This window comes from Astatotilapia calliptera, chromosome 10 (genome assembly GCF_900246225.1).
Source record: "Astatotilapia calliptera chromosome 10, fAstCal1.2, whole genome shotgun sequence".
Lineage (NCBI taxonomy): Eukaryota > Metazoa > Chordata > Actinopteri > Cichliformes > Cichlidae > Astatotilapia > Astatotilapia calliptera.
The window spans coordinates 24,513,958-24,530,075 of NC_039311.1; the positions used below are offsets into that span (position 1 = coordinate 24,513,958).

General features: G+C 43.2%; 1 protein-coding gene and 5 non-coding genes across 6 annotated transcripts; 2 read left to right on the plus strand and 4 right to left on the minus strand.

Annotated features, from left to right (window-relative positions):
* Positions 1 to 10: 10 nt before the first annotated feature.
* On the plus strand, positions 11 to 83 carry trnav-aac (transfer RNA valine (anticodon AAC)). The gene has a single exon. It is a non-coding gene; the product is annotated as a tRNA-Val (tRNA).
* Positions 84 to 3,910: 3,827 nt separating this feature from the next.
* Positions 3,911 to 3,983, minus strand: trnav-aac (transfer RNA valine (anticodon AAC)). Its single transcript has one exon. It is a non-coding gene; the product is annotated as a tRNA-Val (tRNA).
* Positions 3,984 to 5,591: 1,608 nt separating this feature from the next.
* Positions 5,592 to 5,664, minus strand: trnav-aac (transfer RNA valine (anticodon AAC)). Its single transcript has one exon. It is a non-coding gene; the product is annotated as a tRNA-Val (tRNA).
* Positions 5,665 to 6,366: 702 nt separating this feature from the next.
* On the minus strand, positions 6,367 to 6,439 carry trnav-cac (transfer RNA valine (anticodon CAC)). The gene has a single exon. It is a non-coding gene; the product is annotated as a tRNA-Val (tRNA).
* A 595-nt stretch (positions 6,440 to 7,034) lies between these two features.
* On the minus strand, positions 7,035 to 7,107 carry trnav-aac (transfer RNA valine (anticodon AAC)). The gene has a single exon. It is a non-coding gene; the product is annotated as a tRNA-Val (tRNA).
* A 2,450-nt stretch (positions 7,108 to 9,557) lies between these two features.
* znf346 (zinc finger protein 346) lies at positions 9,558 to 15,587 on the plus strand. The gene is made up of 7 exons (XM_026182816.1): positions 9,558 to 9,669; positions 11,225 to 11,328; positions 12,066 to 12,161; positions 12,895 to 13,042; positions 13,132 to 13,359; positions 13,487 to 13,586; positions 15,166 to 15,587. Exons 1-7 carry the CDS (start codon positions 9,612 to 9,614, stop codon positions 15,365 to 15,367), a joined length of 936 nt encoding a protein of 311 aa, XP_026038601.1. The 5' UTR covers positions 9,558 to 9,611; the 3' UTR covers positions 15,368 to 15,587.
* The last annotated feature ends 531 nt before the right edge of the window (positions 15,588 to 16,118 follow it).

The window sequence follows — 16,118 nt, forward strand, 5'->3', positions numbered from 1 at the left end:
CGCATGCGTAGTTTCCGTAGTGTAGTGGTTATCACGTTCGCCTAACACGCGAAAGGTCCCCGGTTCGAAACCGGGCGGAAACATGTTTTTTTTTCTTTTTTTCTTTTTCTTTCTTCTTCTTCAAACATGGCTTCACATGTACAGCGAGAATGCAGTGTATAAATATTGTAAACTTTGTTTCAGTGTTGAGATTTACAAAAACCATTGTTTTTTTTTTTATTCTGTTTAGGTTTTAATCTGATTTTACTCTCATCACCTGCAAGTCTGATACAGTGTACAACAGTGATAGACAGCAATACATACTTCTCCAAAAATTCTCTCTTTATCTAAGTTTTAGTGACAATGGGTATTAGTACTACAAAATAAATAGTGTGTAGAAAAACATATTAAATTCCCAAGCATCCTCCTGCAATTAGACACATTTTTTGACATAAATAAACTCACCTGCTTCTTCAGATATCAGTGGGACTGGTTCAGTGTCTGGAGTGTGAGTATGGGGAGATGGGAGTGGGACAGCTAAGCCTCATGTCAATATCTGATATCATTATTTAGGTATTTGGCAGATGCTTGGAAAAAAAAAACAGCAACAAAAAACTCAAACAAATAAAACAAACAAAAAATTCCTCAAATCATGTTTTCTTTTGGTTTTGCCTTCTTTGCCAAAAAGGTTATGTTTTTGGTATTGTGTCTCATTATTCTGTATGTAAACACTTATAGAAAGTACCCCATAAAGATTTTTAATATCATGTCACATTTTACCTCTGACCCCTCTTTCAAGGTCAAATAAGGCCAAATTTTCATAAAATGTCTTTTATCTTCAAACTGTGCTTAAAGGACTGCTACAAAAACATTACAACATCAAAACCAGTCTAACTATAACCCATGTCTGTGGCAGAAACTGACCCCAGAGTGACACTCCACCAGTGTCTGTAGTGTGGTATCATGTTCGCCTTACAAGTCTGGTTAATTAATGCAGTTCTGAATGCAAGAGGAGGTTCAGGTAGCAGGGTGCAGATAAAAAAAAGTGTCCGGAGTGTAAATAGAAACCATCCTGTAATAAAGAATCTTGATGTATTACGTTACTCAGGCATAGAGTTGGATGTCTCGAGACCCGCCTTGGTCTCAAGACGGGTCTCGAGACCACTTTTACATGGTCTTGGTCTCGTCTTGGTCTCGACGGACTTTGGTCTCGGTCTTGTCTTGGTCTCGCTGTCTCGGTCTTGCTGTCTCAGATCAACATAGTGGTCAGGAGATTTGGAGTCAACAGTATCCATGACACACAGCGTAACGTTCGATAATGCATCATGCGCAAAAGCTTTAGCTCTAAGAGCCGTGCTTAGAGAGTGCTTTGTAGTGAATCAGAATAGTCGACTCCCATTGAGCGAGAGCCGGCTCCTCACTTAATTTCCTTGCGCTGCTCAGCTGTCACGCAGCGACACACAGTGGCTCAGCCATGCTCAAATCCCTCCACATTGTGGATTATAATCTTCAGTTTGATGTTGCAATTTTATCTATATATAAAGTATAACTGAAACCAGTTACATATTTCCCATTCTTTAGACAGTTGTTGGAGGTGATCGCTGTTTTGTCAGATGACTTTGGGGCCAGTCAGTACCATCATGTCAGCCCTCAAAAGCACACAAAAGTTAGTCTTTTTTGTCCCGGTCTTGGTCTCGGTCTTGGTCTCGCCTCAACTTGGTCTTGGTCTTGGTCTCGGATTAGGCGGTCTTGACTACAAGTCTACTCAGGCATTACATCTGTGGGTGTTGGTATATTGTGTGCATGATCAAGTTTGAACATGTTGCTTGAGCTCTGGGAAACCCGCACCGTTTAATCCTAGCATGAAGAAAAGGAAAAGTGTGTTTCAACTTTGACCTTTAACATGTCAGGCAAGCATGAAAACCACTACTCTATTTATGCTCCATTTAATCTTCTTGTGGCTTCTGTTCTTGAATAGAGAGATCTAGAGAGGGAGAGGAAGACAGATCTCCCAATAAAAATACATTTTTAAAAAGCAGAATGGAGTTTTGCATCACAGAAAAAAAGAAAAACATTTTTTTTCTGTCAACCAGAAATGCAATTTTCAGCTTTTTGATTTATTACTTTTGAATCGCTCAGAATCAGAATCAGAAAAGGTTTTATTGCCAAATGTTGGGCAGGTTTACAACATTAGGAAATTGCTGCGGTACTTAGTGCAAAACATACTGTAAGACAAACACTTAAATAACTCATAAAAATAAAAATTAAAAGTGCTAAGCAGATTGATATATACATGTACGCAGGTAATGATCAGTGCAAAAATGGAACAGATGCAGGGAACACAGTATAGGGTTGTGTGCTTGTGGTGGGAAGAGTCATATGGTTATTGTTCATTAGTCCAACAGCAGAGGAGAAGAAACTGTTCTTATGGCAAGAGTTTCTGGTCCGAATGGACCAAACCTCCTGCCTGAAGGGAGCAGGTAAAACAGACTGTGTCCAGGGTGAGAAGGGTCAGCTGTGATCCGAGCTGCATGCCCCAGTGTCCTGGAGGTGTACAGGTCCTGCAGAAATGGGATTCTGCAGCCAATCACCTTCTCAGCAGAACACACAACACGCTGCAGTCTCTGTTTGTCCCTCCAGCGACCACATGGTAATGGAGAAGATGTCGATGGACTTGATGATTGTAGAGTAGAATTGCATCATCGTCCGTGTTGGCTTGTTGCATTTCTTCAGCTATCTCAGGAAGTACATCCTCTGCTGGACCTTCTTTATGACGGAGGTGATGGTGGGCTCTCACTTAAGGTACTGGGTGATGGTGGTACCCAGGAAGCGGAATGAGTCCACAGTGGTGATGAGGGTGTCAGTCAGGATGATGGGGGAGAGTGGGGCTGTGTGCTTCCTAAAGTCCACAGTAATCTCCACTGTCTTCTGGGCATTCAGCACCAGGTTGTTGTGGCTGCACCAGGACACCAGACGTTTAACCTCCCTCCTGTAGACAGACTCATCCCCGTCCGAGATGAGTCCGATAACAGTGGTGTCATCTGAAAACTTAATGACAGACTGGTGGTTGGAGGTGCAGCAGTTGGTGTACAGGGAGAAGATCAGAGGAGAAAGAACACAGACCCGGGGGGAGCCAGTGCTGATGGTCCAGGAGTCCGAGACATTCTTCCTCAGCCTCACATGCTGCTTCCTGTCTGTCAGGAAGTCAATGATCCACCGGCAGATGGGATCAGACACATTCATCTGGGAAAGCTTGTCTTGGAGATGGTCTGGAAGCATGGTTTTGAAACAAATAGGCACAAACAGGCTCCTGGCGTAGGTTCCCGGGGAGTCCAGATGCTGCAGGATGAAGTGTAGAGTCATGTTGATAGCATCATCTACAGACTTGTTGGCTCTGTATGCAAACTGCAGGGGTCCAGGAGGGGGGCCGTGAGGGTCTTGAGGTCTTGATCTCTGAAGGGGTGAACGCTCTTCCTTCAGTGGAGAAGTCAAGCTGGGCCAGTTGTATTTTGCAGAAAGGATGGAAATTACTGTGGTGAACATGCCCTTTATGAAGAAGAAGGAACACAAGGTGACACAGAAGAGTGATTGAAGGTGTACACAGGAGGATATCGTATGCAGAAGGTGCAATGTGAAAGAGATGGGTGAGAATGTATGTAGGCAGCTGTAGGATGACTTTGGAAATTGAAAAGAGGAAGAGAATAAGAGGTGGAAGAAACTGGCCTGACTTCAGTGAGGGGTTGAGACAAGTTTTTGTTAGGAGAGTTACCAGATTGATACCTTAGGTTTCCAACAATCTTGTGAAAACTCTAAGCCTTATCTTAGGGGCTAATAACTATACAACATCTTAGGAGATTTACCATTTCACGTCATGGAATACTTATGAAGACTGAAACTTTACTGTAGTTCTTTCAAGTAAACCAAATAAATATGTTTCCGCCCGGTTTCGAACCGGGGACCTTTCGCGTGTTAGGCGAACGTGATAACCACTACACTACGGAAACCAGCTTATCTCTCGTGAAGGGATATTTTGAGAAAATGAATAACGTTTAAAGAAAATTGATCAGTTGTATGTTATATAGTCATACCCTGTCTGCTGTATTCATTTTCCATTTTTCATCTCGTCTCACACACGGACTGCGCAGATTTGCCTTAGTTATCGCTCTGTTAATACACTGCATATCATAGTAGGAGGCCATAATAATCACCTCACTATAAAAACTCTGTATAGCCTCGTAAAGTTGCACTATGCTGCAGAAAATATTATGCAACAGAAACTTCCAAAAGCATTTCCATTATCCAGTATATTGCCGCAGCAACTCTCCTTCGGTCTCCGTTGAGTGTTTGGTTAATAGTTATTTGTCTCCACCTAGTGGCTTACTCAGATTCAGCAGAAACACGTGTGACTGCGAACTGTGATGTGCTGTGATAGCCTGAGTATCTGCGTTCCCATGACGTGAGAGGGAATACAATTCGTGTTAAAGATGGGGCATCTACTGTCTGGAACTGTTGTCCAGTTTTGTAAACGTCCCTTGCCATCCACCCCCAAAGGTTCTCAATTGGATTTAGATCAGGGGAACACGTAGGGTGGTCCAAAAGAGTGATGTTATTCACTTCAAAGAAGTTCCTTGTGTACTGTAGAATTGTCCTGTTTAAAAACCCAGTCGTTACCACACAGGCGAGGGCCCTCAGTCATGAGTGATGCTCTCTGCAACATCTGGACACAGCCAGCGGCCGTTTTACGCCCCTGCACCTCTTGAGGCTCTACTGAAGGAAAAAGCACTCAGACTATATGGTGTTCAACAACGTACGTTCAAAAAGGAAAGGTTTATTTGCCTTGCCATCAGAATGTCATGACAGTGTGACTACCTGAAAGAAAATGACAATGAATCCACATTTTTGAACAGATTTGACCTTTCAAATGCATGCGATCCTAAACTTTTGATCAGCTGTCAAACAACCCGTTTCATTTTAAGCGTCATTTTCAATAAATTGCATGCTCAAAAAATGTTTAGTCTCACTTCCACTTCTTCTTGTTGCATGTTGAAGCTCTACTTCGAACCTCGTTATGATCCAACCATGGGTTTCAAATGGTCTTGAACTTTTGTTCGGGACTGTATCCCTAAATTTAGAGTCCCTAATCGCACCTCACACTCCTGCCTTTCCTTCTTTCTTACCATCTCCTAGCATACCTTCCTCCTCTCCTCTTACCTATTTTTAACCAGCAGTATAGTTTCTACAACACCCTGTTAGCCAGCAATAGTGGCTATTGTTGTTCAAGATTGCATCTTTCTTTATGATTTGCATGTCTGATTTGGCTAAGATTTTTGGATATGATTTTTTGACACAACCCTTCCTATTTATGCAAGATTGGGGGTGTGCTTGGAGTATACTGGATTGTGCTGTATTGCATGTGTTTAAAGATTAATGTTTAGTTTCTCATAGCCAGGCGTTGGGTGCTATATTAATATCGAGGATATTTTAAAAGGCTTCCATGAGGGAATTGAATTCAGTAAATCCCCACTGGGTGACCGTGGGTCAAATATGGCTTGTTACTTCAGTTAATAACGTAATGTTTATGAAAAGTGTGACTCAGGGAAACCAAATAAATATGTTTCCGCCCGGTTTCGAACCGGGGACCTTTCGCGTGTTAGGCGAACGTGATAACCACTACACTACGGAAACCACTCGTAAAAGCTACAAGAGGTCACCGGGAACAGGTCAGTATAAAAATAAAAGCTCACAGTTAAAGTATTATCTACTAAACCTGTGTATTACATAGTCATACCCTGTCTGTAGCATTCATTCTTCATCTCGTCGGCACATACGGACTGCTCAAATTGACTTTATTTCTCGCAGAGTTAATACACTACTGTATACTGCTAAAACTCATATCACCGTAAAGCTGCACGATGCTGCAGAAATTATGCAACGGAAACTTCCAAATGCAGTTTCCATTAACCAGTATATTTCTACAGCAACTCTCCTTCCGTCTCCGCTGAGTTTTTTGTTAATAGTTATTTGTCTCCACCTAGTGACTGACTCAGATTCAACAGAAACACGTGTGACTGCGATCATTAAGAACAAATCGTATAAATGGTTGAATGTTGGAGAAAATCAGACAATAAGATATGATATAAACAGTGCTTACTGTGTAGTCTCAGTATTTGCTGTGACACAGATGGAAAGCATGGATCTGTCCTAGCAACAATTTAGGACCAGTGTGGACCCAATATCTGCGAGGTGTGTTTCCAGCAACTTGTTGATGTCATGAAGAACCAAGGGAGATCTGAAGGCAATATGTACCTAATAAATTGTCAGGTGGCTGTTTAGTATTTTTGTGTTTTCTTGATAATGTGAAGAATTATTATAAAGAAAAAGCAGTACTGTTTCCGCCCGGTTTCGAACCGGGGACCTTTCGCGTGTGAGGCGAACGTGATAACCACTACACTACGGAAACTCGCTATGATACGAATTTGTCATTTTACAATAATATATATACATGTCACGATCTAATATTGTCACACATGATTTGGCGACAAGCAAAAATACTCACTTTTATAAAGTTACAGGCCTGCTGTTGCGAAAATACAGTCCAAAAGACATGTTATATAGACATTTTCGAACCGGAAAGTCATTCAAGTCATACAAGTCGTTACAGAAGAGGATTAGGTCCACTGGAAAAAAAGGTGGGCACCTCTTTTTTCTTTTCCAGAATTCTGAGAAAAAAGCCAGAATCCTAAAGTTAGAACTTTAACTTTAATCTCAGAATTCAGACTTTTTTTTCGCAGAATTCTGAGGAAAAAAAGTCAGAATTCTCAGATTAAAGTCAGAACTGTCGGTTCACAGTCAAAATTCTGACTTTTGGTATTCTGAGAAGAATACTGAGAGAAATTCTGAGAAGAATACTGGGAGAAAAAGTCGGAATTCTGACTTTAATCTCAGAATTCTGGTAAGAAAAAAAAGACATTCCCACTCCTTCTTTTCCCTGGGACCCTAATCCTCTTGCGTAGAAACGATACAACACACACACAAAAAAAAAAATAGACCTGACATGTTTCCGCCCGGTTTCGAACCGGGGACCTTTCGCGTGTTAGGCGAACGTGATAACCACTACACTACGGAAACCTCTACTACGTAGCCATTGAACAAACACACAAAAACGAATACTACATACAGAAAATTTGTTTTTTAATGGCCCGAAAAAGCATCGAATGCCTTGTCATTTGTAACAAATCATTCTCCATTGTGGAGACCACTGCCTGGTCTGTATGCTACCGGGGAAATATTCCCACATGAGATGTGAATAAAAGGTATTTCTACAAGTGGTACTCCAGTACGGATATACGCAAGTCTAAACTGAGTGTGACAGCTAAGAAACAGGCTCAAATGCACTGAAAACTGTCTGTGCTGGCTGCCTGTTAGAGAACAGACCACTTATGTGTCTTATGTAGTCTGGAAGATGAGTGGATGATGGGGTGGGTGAAGTTTTCTCTGTGGTGGTGTTGGGTGGACTGTCCCGGGCTATGTGGGGCCGGGCGGCGCTGCTGCACTGGGCCCCGGTCCGGATGGGCCTGGGCCCCCTTTCCCTGGCGGGTCGCGGAGTATGGGGATGCCTACTGGGGTCAGCGGGGGAGCTGGCCCCAGGGAGGGGTCACTTGCCCCTCCCTTCCTTCCTTCCCTCCCCATCTCCAGCTGCCTCCCTCTTCCTGCTCCACCACAACCATCCACACATGCAGGGCCTTGGAGTAGGGGTGTGTCACCAGGTTGAAGAGGAGGCAACCCCCCCCTCTGTCCCCTTCTGGCTGCCTCTGCCTCAATTTTATCCCACAACTTAGACATTCACATTACTCCCACTCTCATTACACATACATATAGGATCTTGGGGGTAGACATGCTACACGGAATTCAAATTACCATCAGGGTGTACACCTCACCCCTGGCGTCGTTGCCCACCTCTCAATTTTAAATACACGTAGACATTGAGGGCTAGCAGGAGGGGCTATGCGCTTACCTGCTGCTCTCTGGCAGGTAGCTCCATGCCCTCCTGGGTTTTAAATGCACCTTAGAACACACATGCATCAACACTACAATGAGCGGGTGGAGGGAGATTTGGAGTCTACTCTCACCCCCGTTCTCTGCGGCCTGCTGGAGTGGGGGGCTAGGAGGAGGAGTTGGCCGTCCGACTGGGGTCTGGAATGTGGGGCCTCCCTGCTGCTGCGGAGTCGGGTCGGTCTGCTTCTCTCCCCACCGCAGGGAAAAGGGTAACACCACCTGGGTCTGGGTGCAGTTCCCCCCTCCAGGGGCAAGGGTACCTAGACCCGGTTCGTAGAGTACGCTTGGGGAGTGTGATTGTGTGTACAGTGTCTCTCTATGTCTGTCTCCACGTTGGTTGAGTGTAGAGTAAGTGCATATGAGAGCATGAGGGTGGGAATGGATGTTTGCATCTGTGTGTGCCTGTATGTCTGTGTCTATATGTCAGGTTGGGTATCAGACGCCACCTCTCTGGGGACATCTTTGGCCCTCCAAGGTTTGGAGGCCTATCTCCCCCTACCACCACTTCCCCTGCTGGTGGCGGACTCCCTCAGACATCGGTGCGTTGGTTGTTCTTTGTGTCCGGGGATGGGCGTCCAGGTACACACCGGCTCACTCCTGGTGGCTGCTTGTCGGGGCCTGGAGCCTGGGGCTCGCTCGGGCCACTTCGGAGGTGGGGTGTCCCCGGCCTCTCGGCCTGGGGCTCGGTCACTCAGGCACAGCTGGCTGCCGGCGGAACTCACGGGCACGTCACTGCAACCCCCCCCCTGGCTTCTGCTCCGTGGCTGCTGAGTGACCCCTCATCTGTGGCTCTCCTCAGCTCTTTCTGGGACAGTGGCGTGGCTGCCCCTCTGTTGTTCTTCCTTGGTCTCTTGTGTTCTGGGGGCCTCTGGATGTCTGGAGTTTTGATCTCCTCCATACCTGCTTCATGGCCCTGGAGGACGGGGCAGTGGCTCCCCCACACCCTCTAGCAGATCATTACATGAAGGAACCTTTTTAAAAAAACCAAGCGCGTCCATGCTCACAGGTGTACACACGGGTGCTCACACATACAAACTACACCCTTTTTGGCTCCTACCTCAAAGCACACTGTGTGCTGTCGATCTTACGTGCTGCACAATAATGTTTAATATTTAGTATTTACTGTCATATTGCCATATATCATTGTGATGTTGTTTATTCTATTACTCTCGTTTTCTTCTGCTTGTTTTCTTTTTTCTTTCTCAACAGGTGATCCAGGTGATCTATATATGCATTTTTTTCTCTGCTTATTCTGTTGGTTTTTGTTTTTTGCCCTCTTTTGCTGTTTTTCTTTCCCTCAGTCAAGTCTGTCCCGTATTCAGCAAGTGAAAATAACATAAACAATAAAAGGTGAATCAAATGGACCATTACGGCAAGGCTGGGATGGTCAATTTGGTAAAGTAAATCCGTTGGGCATCTTTCTTCGCCTTTAGACAATAATTCTGATGGTAAAAGAGCCAAACGGGACAGGCAAAAAAAGAAAAAAAAATAGAGAACAGACCACAGTGGGAAGTCCTTTTCCTCTGCCTGCGAGTTGCGCATGCGTAGTAGGACGCCGCTGGCTGTGAGTAGAATCTATGGCCGTCGCGATGCAGACCGACGATTTTCCTTACTTACCTTCGGGACCAGCAGAGAGTATGTGCTGTTTATTTAACAGTTTGACGTGTGTTTTAGAAGAAAAGGGCGCGGTTGCACTGTGTAAAAGCCCTCCCTGTTATAGCTTAAAATACCGGCGCTGTTGTTACCTTCGCAAAGCTAACGTTAGCCGGTACTTAAGCAATAAGCGCATCGAGTTGCTAAAATGTGCTATGCTAGCTGTAGCCGTTTCGGCTCCAAGGTCGACAAGAGCACGTCTGCATCCGATGTTGCTTTTCAGTGACTGTGAAACATTTCGCCTGAATGGTTACTAATATGGACAGAGGGAGGCATCTTTGGCTTGGCATCAACTGAAATGCGTCTTTCACGCCATGCGGATTGCACTTCTGCTGGTCTTGCTTGTGTGTTTAGTAATGCAAGCAAGATACATGTGAGATTTCAGCTCGGGACAGTGTCATAACCGCAAGTGTATGAATTATGTAAAAGTATTTGTTTTAAATTTATGCGTGTCAATATCCGATTCGATGTATTTCCAGATAGTTATCCAGGGTGTAGACCTTAGTGTACATACTCTTTATGTTAGTCTTGGAGAGTCTGTTTTGTTTGTTTCCCCCCCTCTACTTTGGAAAGGATGCCACGACCATCCAGTGTGTTTTCTTTGGTGGACATACAGATTTTTTTCTCCAGTATGTTCTTTCAGTCTCGGAATACATCAAATCGTTGATTGGGCGACTTATCTTCCCACTATACACTCTTTGCAGCCTAAATGGAAATTGTGACTGCGATCCAACCACAGATTCAATTGTCCATTTAATTTTGATGCCTCGAAAAAGACTGGCTTTGTAATTCCTAAAACCTTTCCACAGTTTGGTTATGAAATGATAATAAAAAAAAACTGCATTTTTTCCCCTTCTGATCCTTTTTCCATTTTGGTTCCAAATTCCACATGAGCATTGCAGCGTCTTCTGTTGAGGTCCTGTCATGTTCAAAGCTGTGAGGAGTGTTTGCATAACAAGACGCCCAAGTCTGAATAACAAAAAGCTGTGACTTTAACAGGATTCCGAATCCTCTAATGTGACACATTCAGATTGTAAATGCTTAAAAATACACTGTGCTCCTACATGTGTAAAGACGACGTGACATGTCATGCCATCCTCCTACAGAGCTGTAACCAACCAATTCGGCTGCCTGTCACGATAATACACCACCTGTTTAAAAAAAATTATTTATACATATATATTTTACTTTTGAGATATCAATGTGAATTAGTGATCTGCTTGGTATGAGCCAAGAATGACTAAGACTAAAAATGTTGTTCACAGATGTTTGCACAGGCATTGCCATAAACCCATAGGCAAGATAATAGTTAATCCAGAAAATTGTTTGTATTTTCCATAACACTATTAAATAAAACCAACACAAAATAGTGCATTTAAGCTCCTACATCCTTGGTAAGTAAAAGGAGTAGCTCGAGCAGATATGTTGTTTGAACTGCTGCCACAAATAGTCTCTTCACGTTGTGTTATAATTGCATTTTCCCAGATGATGTAACCTGATTTGAAGTTTCTCTCTCTCCCTTTCCTCTCCTTTGCAGTAAATAAGATGATAAAGGAGCATGGCGACCTGTTTTCTGACTCCCAGTGTAAAGTCTGCAGTGCTGTCCTAATTTCTGAATCTCAGAAGTTGACTCATTATCAGGTCAGTGAGCCCACGGTCTGCTGCGTGCTGCTGTGTTGGTGTCAGGGGACTTAGCTTTCATTAGATGGTGCTACAGTTTTCAGGAACGAGAGAAAAAGTGCACACTTATCACTTTTTAAGGTGTTATTATTGAATAGACTTGGCACTACATTAAAAGTTTATTTAAGCTGTAATAGCACATCATCATAAGGCTGTCCAGTAAATCACAAATATAGCAAAAGAGGGCAGAAGGGCTGTCCAACCAGCTGAGAGTAAGTGGACCTTTGGCCACACTGTTGACCAGATGTTTACTGTGATGCACTTCTCTTTTTTTCCCTGCTGTAAAGTGGATGATGAAGAGGAGACAATTCTAAGTTATTCTAAATTTTGACAAACCTGCAGATGTAAACAGCTTTTCAAATACTAATATTTAGTTTAAGTAAAATGGTTGGACATTGTTTGATTTATACGTTCATTTGTGATTGCTGGCTCTCATTGCAAAGAACCAAACTGAAGAAAAGAAGGAAATACTTACATCTAAAACCGTGTAGTTGCAGTGTTTGGCATTTATTGTGTAGTAAATTAGCAGTAGTAGATTGATGTCGATCCATAAATGCAACACTGAAATGGTTATATTAAATACAGTTATATTTTAGTTGAAATATTGATATGTTAAAGTTTGGAGACATAAATGTGTTAGAAATGTGCAGTGAATGTTTGTGTCCACTGTGGAATAAACATTGTGCTTGTCCTTTCAGAGCAAGAAGCATGCCAACAAAGTGCGGCGCTATCTTTCCATCCAAAATGAAAAAGAGCCAGCACTCAAAAAGCTGAAGCCCTTAACGTCTGACAGCGTGAGTAAAAAGTAGAGAACTCAAACCAGCACGAAGAAAACTTTTTATGAGTCACTATTACCTCGACAACGATAAATCTGAAACAAAGTACTTTTAGAGATATCTTTGATCTTGAGCAGTTGGCTCTCCCAGTGTGTCTTGCACTTTTTCAGCGGGAGGTTTGTGTATTTTAAGACCATCAGTGAATGTTCCAGTCATATCTGCCTGCTCTTCAGTTTATATAAAACCTGCTCACATCAGCTAGCTGGGGCTGTCAGGTTTTCAAAAATTGTGATGAAATTATTCAGATGAATTTAACACAGTCTAAATAGTTTATCCTGAAAAGCTCCCCAGCAGTCGTGGAACACACTGAGAATTATTTCATGATTGCTTCATTCACCATCAGGATGCCTAAACTAGGACTAGACTAGGATGTCCTCATGAACTGGGGGAATAGTTACAGCCATGTCCCACCGGTAGGAGGCCCAGGACAGGACACTCTATAGAGATTATGTCTCTCGGCTGGTTTGGGAATGCTCAGGTTGCTGGGGTACAGGATCTGAGTATCTCTGCCTAAATTGCTGCCTCTACAACCTGAATCTGTATAAGGGTTGATGGGTAGATAGGTGGATCTTTTATTCAGAGATCAATTATTAAGTCATACAAGTTGTGGAAATTAAACTTGCTGATAATCTACTGAAGGTTGAGGCTTTTTTTTTGCAGTAATATTTGATTGATTTATGTTCCTGTGCAGGACTGTAACAATGGAGACACAGACCGGTTTAAGGTGTGTCATGTATGTAACATGACCTTCTCTGCTCCAGTAGTGGCTGAGTCTCACTATCAGGGCAAAGTTCACGCCAAGAACCTGAGGTTGAAAGCAGTTGGACCTCAAGCTCTAGGTATTTAGCTTTTGGTTTTATTTCCTGTGTGTATCCTTTATGTTACCCTTTATGAAGTCTTTTTTTAAATTCTATGTCTTCTTCTGCAGTAAACTCCCAAATAGCGCCAACTCCTCAACTAAAGAAGAAACCTGCAGATGATTCAAGCGGCACTCCAGTGACAGGAAACAACAACAATCCAGACCGTTTCTGCTCCATATGTCAGGCCTCATTCAACAACCCGCTCATGGCCCAGCAGCACTATGTAGGCAAGAAGCATAGAAAACAGATGACAAAGCTTAAACTGATGGAGACGTACGGGCCATCCACAGCACCAGGTCCGATTGCAGAAGCATGAGTTTGTGCAGTTCTGTTTTGTTTTTTAAAAAAAACAACAACTAAACTTTCAATATGCAATAAGAGCACATTGTTTGAAATTATTCCCTACTTTTCATTGATCTACAGCTTCCACAATAAATGGCTATCCATGCACCATCTGCAACATTGAACTGAACTCTGTGGAGCAGTATCAGTCGCATATCAGCGGAGCCAAGCATAAGAATCAGTAAGTACAACACTGGGGTTAGTTTTGTTTTGAAAACAGAACTTTTTGGCACCATGTGGTTACCACAAAGAGTCCACAGAGTCCTCAAATGAGCAAACAGAACATAACATAGCTACTTTTCTGTTGGCTGTGTACATGTTTGCTTCTCTCCTACTCTCTACTCTCACTCATTCTGCATTTTGATATAGTCGAATTCACAATAAATCTTTTATCACATACACATTTTCTGTTCCTGTTGTCAGAAAACAAGATGACAATGAAATGCTGATTGATTGATTTCTTTTATTTATTTATATTTTAGCACAGCCCAGAAACTACAGGGCGCCATAACACTGACTAGTCCACTTTGTTCTGCTGTGACATCAGACAAACCCTACACTCACATGTGTTAAAAACAAAGACTGCTGAGAACTGGGCTGTATGTAAAATTAAAGTTATTGCTCAAAGAGAAAGTTAACACACCATGGAGCTGGAGCCATAGCAGTTAAGTGTGGCAGTATATACTAAAAGAGCTGAGTAGCTCCCGTTGGCTGCATCTCAGGGTTACAAACAGACCTGAAGGCAAGCAGCTGTTCCAGTTTGAGTTAAAGTTACAGACACTGAAACTGAGCCCGAAACCAGGCGTATAGAAACATATTATACAAAATGATATATATCGTTGTATTTTGCATTGGAATTTCAGATATAGAATCAGGGCACCGGTGAGACTAATATTAATATAGGAAACTAACTTGGCGCTGCAGCCTCACAGCAAGAATGTTTCTGGTTCGAACTTACCAGATCTGATATGTCTCTGTGTTAACCCTGAAATAGACTGACACCCTTTCAGGGTGTACCCTGCCTCTTGCCTAATAATAGCATCCATTCATTTTCTTCTTCTTATCTGGTTTGTGGGGTCCGAAGCCTAAGCAGAAGAGCCCAGACCTTCCTCTCCCCAGCCACCTCCTCCAGCTCTCGGCTGGCCTTGGTCTACCCCAGAGCCTCCCCCAGGAGGCATCCTTGTTAGATGCCCAATCCATCTCAGCTGGCTCCTTTCAAATTTACCAGTGTAACCCTCCCTGGGATAGGGTTACCAGCCCCCCACCCCACCCTTCAGCCAGGGGAGGGAGCAGCATCTGGTGGCCTGGCCCGTCCTTTTGAAGCCCCACCACCCACAGGGGGCGCTGTAGGGGTAGGGTGCAGTGTGTGTCAGGTGGCAGCCGAGGGTGGATGCCATAGCAGCCTGATCCAGCTGTTGAGGCTGGCCATCTGACCCTTTGAAACAATAGTAACAAAACTGAAACGAGTAAAGCCGGCACAGAAATTAAAAGTAAACTGAAAAATAAAAATAAATACAAAACCATCAAACCACAGATGGAAGACAGTGGACAGTCTCCATTCTTTACTTGACCACAAAGAAGTTCTTTACATATTGTGGACCCTGTCTTCTCTGTGGCAGGGACTAAGCTAAAGCACCAACACCCACATGAAGAAGTGCATTTTTGAGACCCAAGTTGATGGTGCACAGCTAAAACATGTAGACAACACATCCTCTGGAAAAAGAGAAATGTCCTAAAAATAATTTTCTTTTATTTCAAAGAGTGAAGAAATCGAGCCTGAAGATCACAGAGAACAAACACCCGGCAGATCAATCGTACAGCAGCGATAACCAGTATGCTGCCCCCGATGACCAGTACCCGCCCGAGGAGGAGCAGTTTGGCAGAGACGACAACTACGTAGGCGGAAATAACCAGTATGCTCCAGAGGACACGGCGTACACAGAGGAGTACCAGTACACTTGAGGCTGGACTGGGATGGACTAAAGAGGTTTCAGTCAGGACTTGGAATGACACACAACAACCAGCCCCTTTAACGTATTAACAAAAAATCAACCTCTATGAACCTTCAGCTCCTGTCAGTCTCTTCTGAGTAGGTGTTTCCCTGGAACAGAGTAATGTAGCTTTGGATACTGGAACAACATTTTGAGTTTCTCACCGAAAAGGTTTTTTTTTTTCTTTTTGTTTGTTTGTTTTTATTTATTTCTCTTTAAATGGAAAAAAAAAGAAGCTTTTCACTCGTGGAAAGTTATTTAACCCTTCAGTGCGTGATAAAGGAAGTGTAGTTCAACATCCGGGCTTAGTGTACAAACACCAAACACTAACAGGGGAAAGTCTGCTTTGAAATTTTTGTCTTAAGGGTTGGCAGCAGTCATCCCATGTTTATCCCTAAACTAACCCGTATTAACATCTCATACCTGAGCCACATGCAAGCAGTGAACTCTACAAAGCAAAGCAGCTTCATACTTCTCATGTCACCTCTTCGGTTTGGTTTGTAGGTCCTGTAAATGCATTTATTGAGACACGCGCCTTTTTCATGTCTCAAGACACAGTAACTTAGTCAAACTGAGGCTTTATGTCTGGATTTAACAGACTAAAGCTGATGTTTTAATGTCCTGGACAAAGCTGATATTATTGTTCAAGTGGCCCACAGTTTTTCTTTTTTATTCCCCTTGTCTTGGTAGCTGCAGTTTTTACTGTAAAAACACAAGAGTAG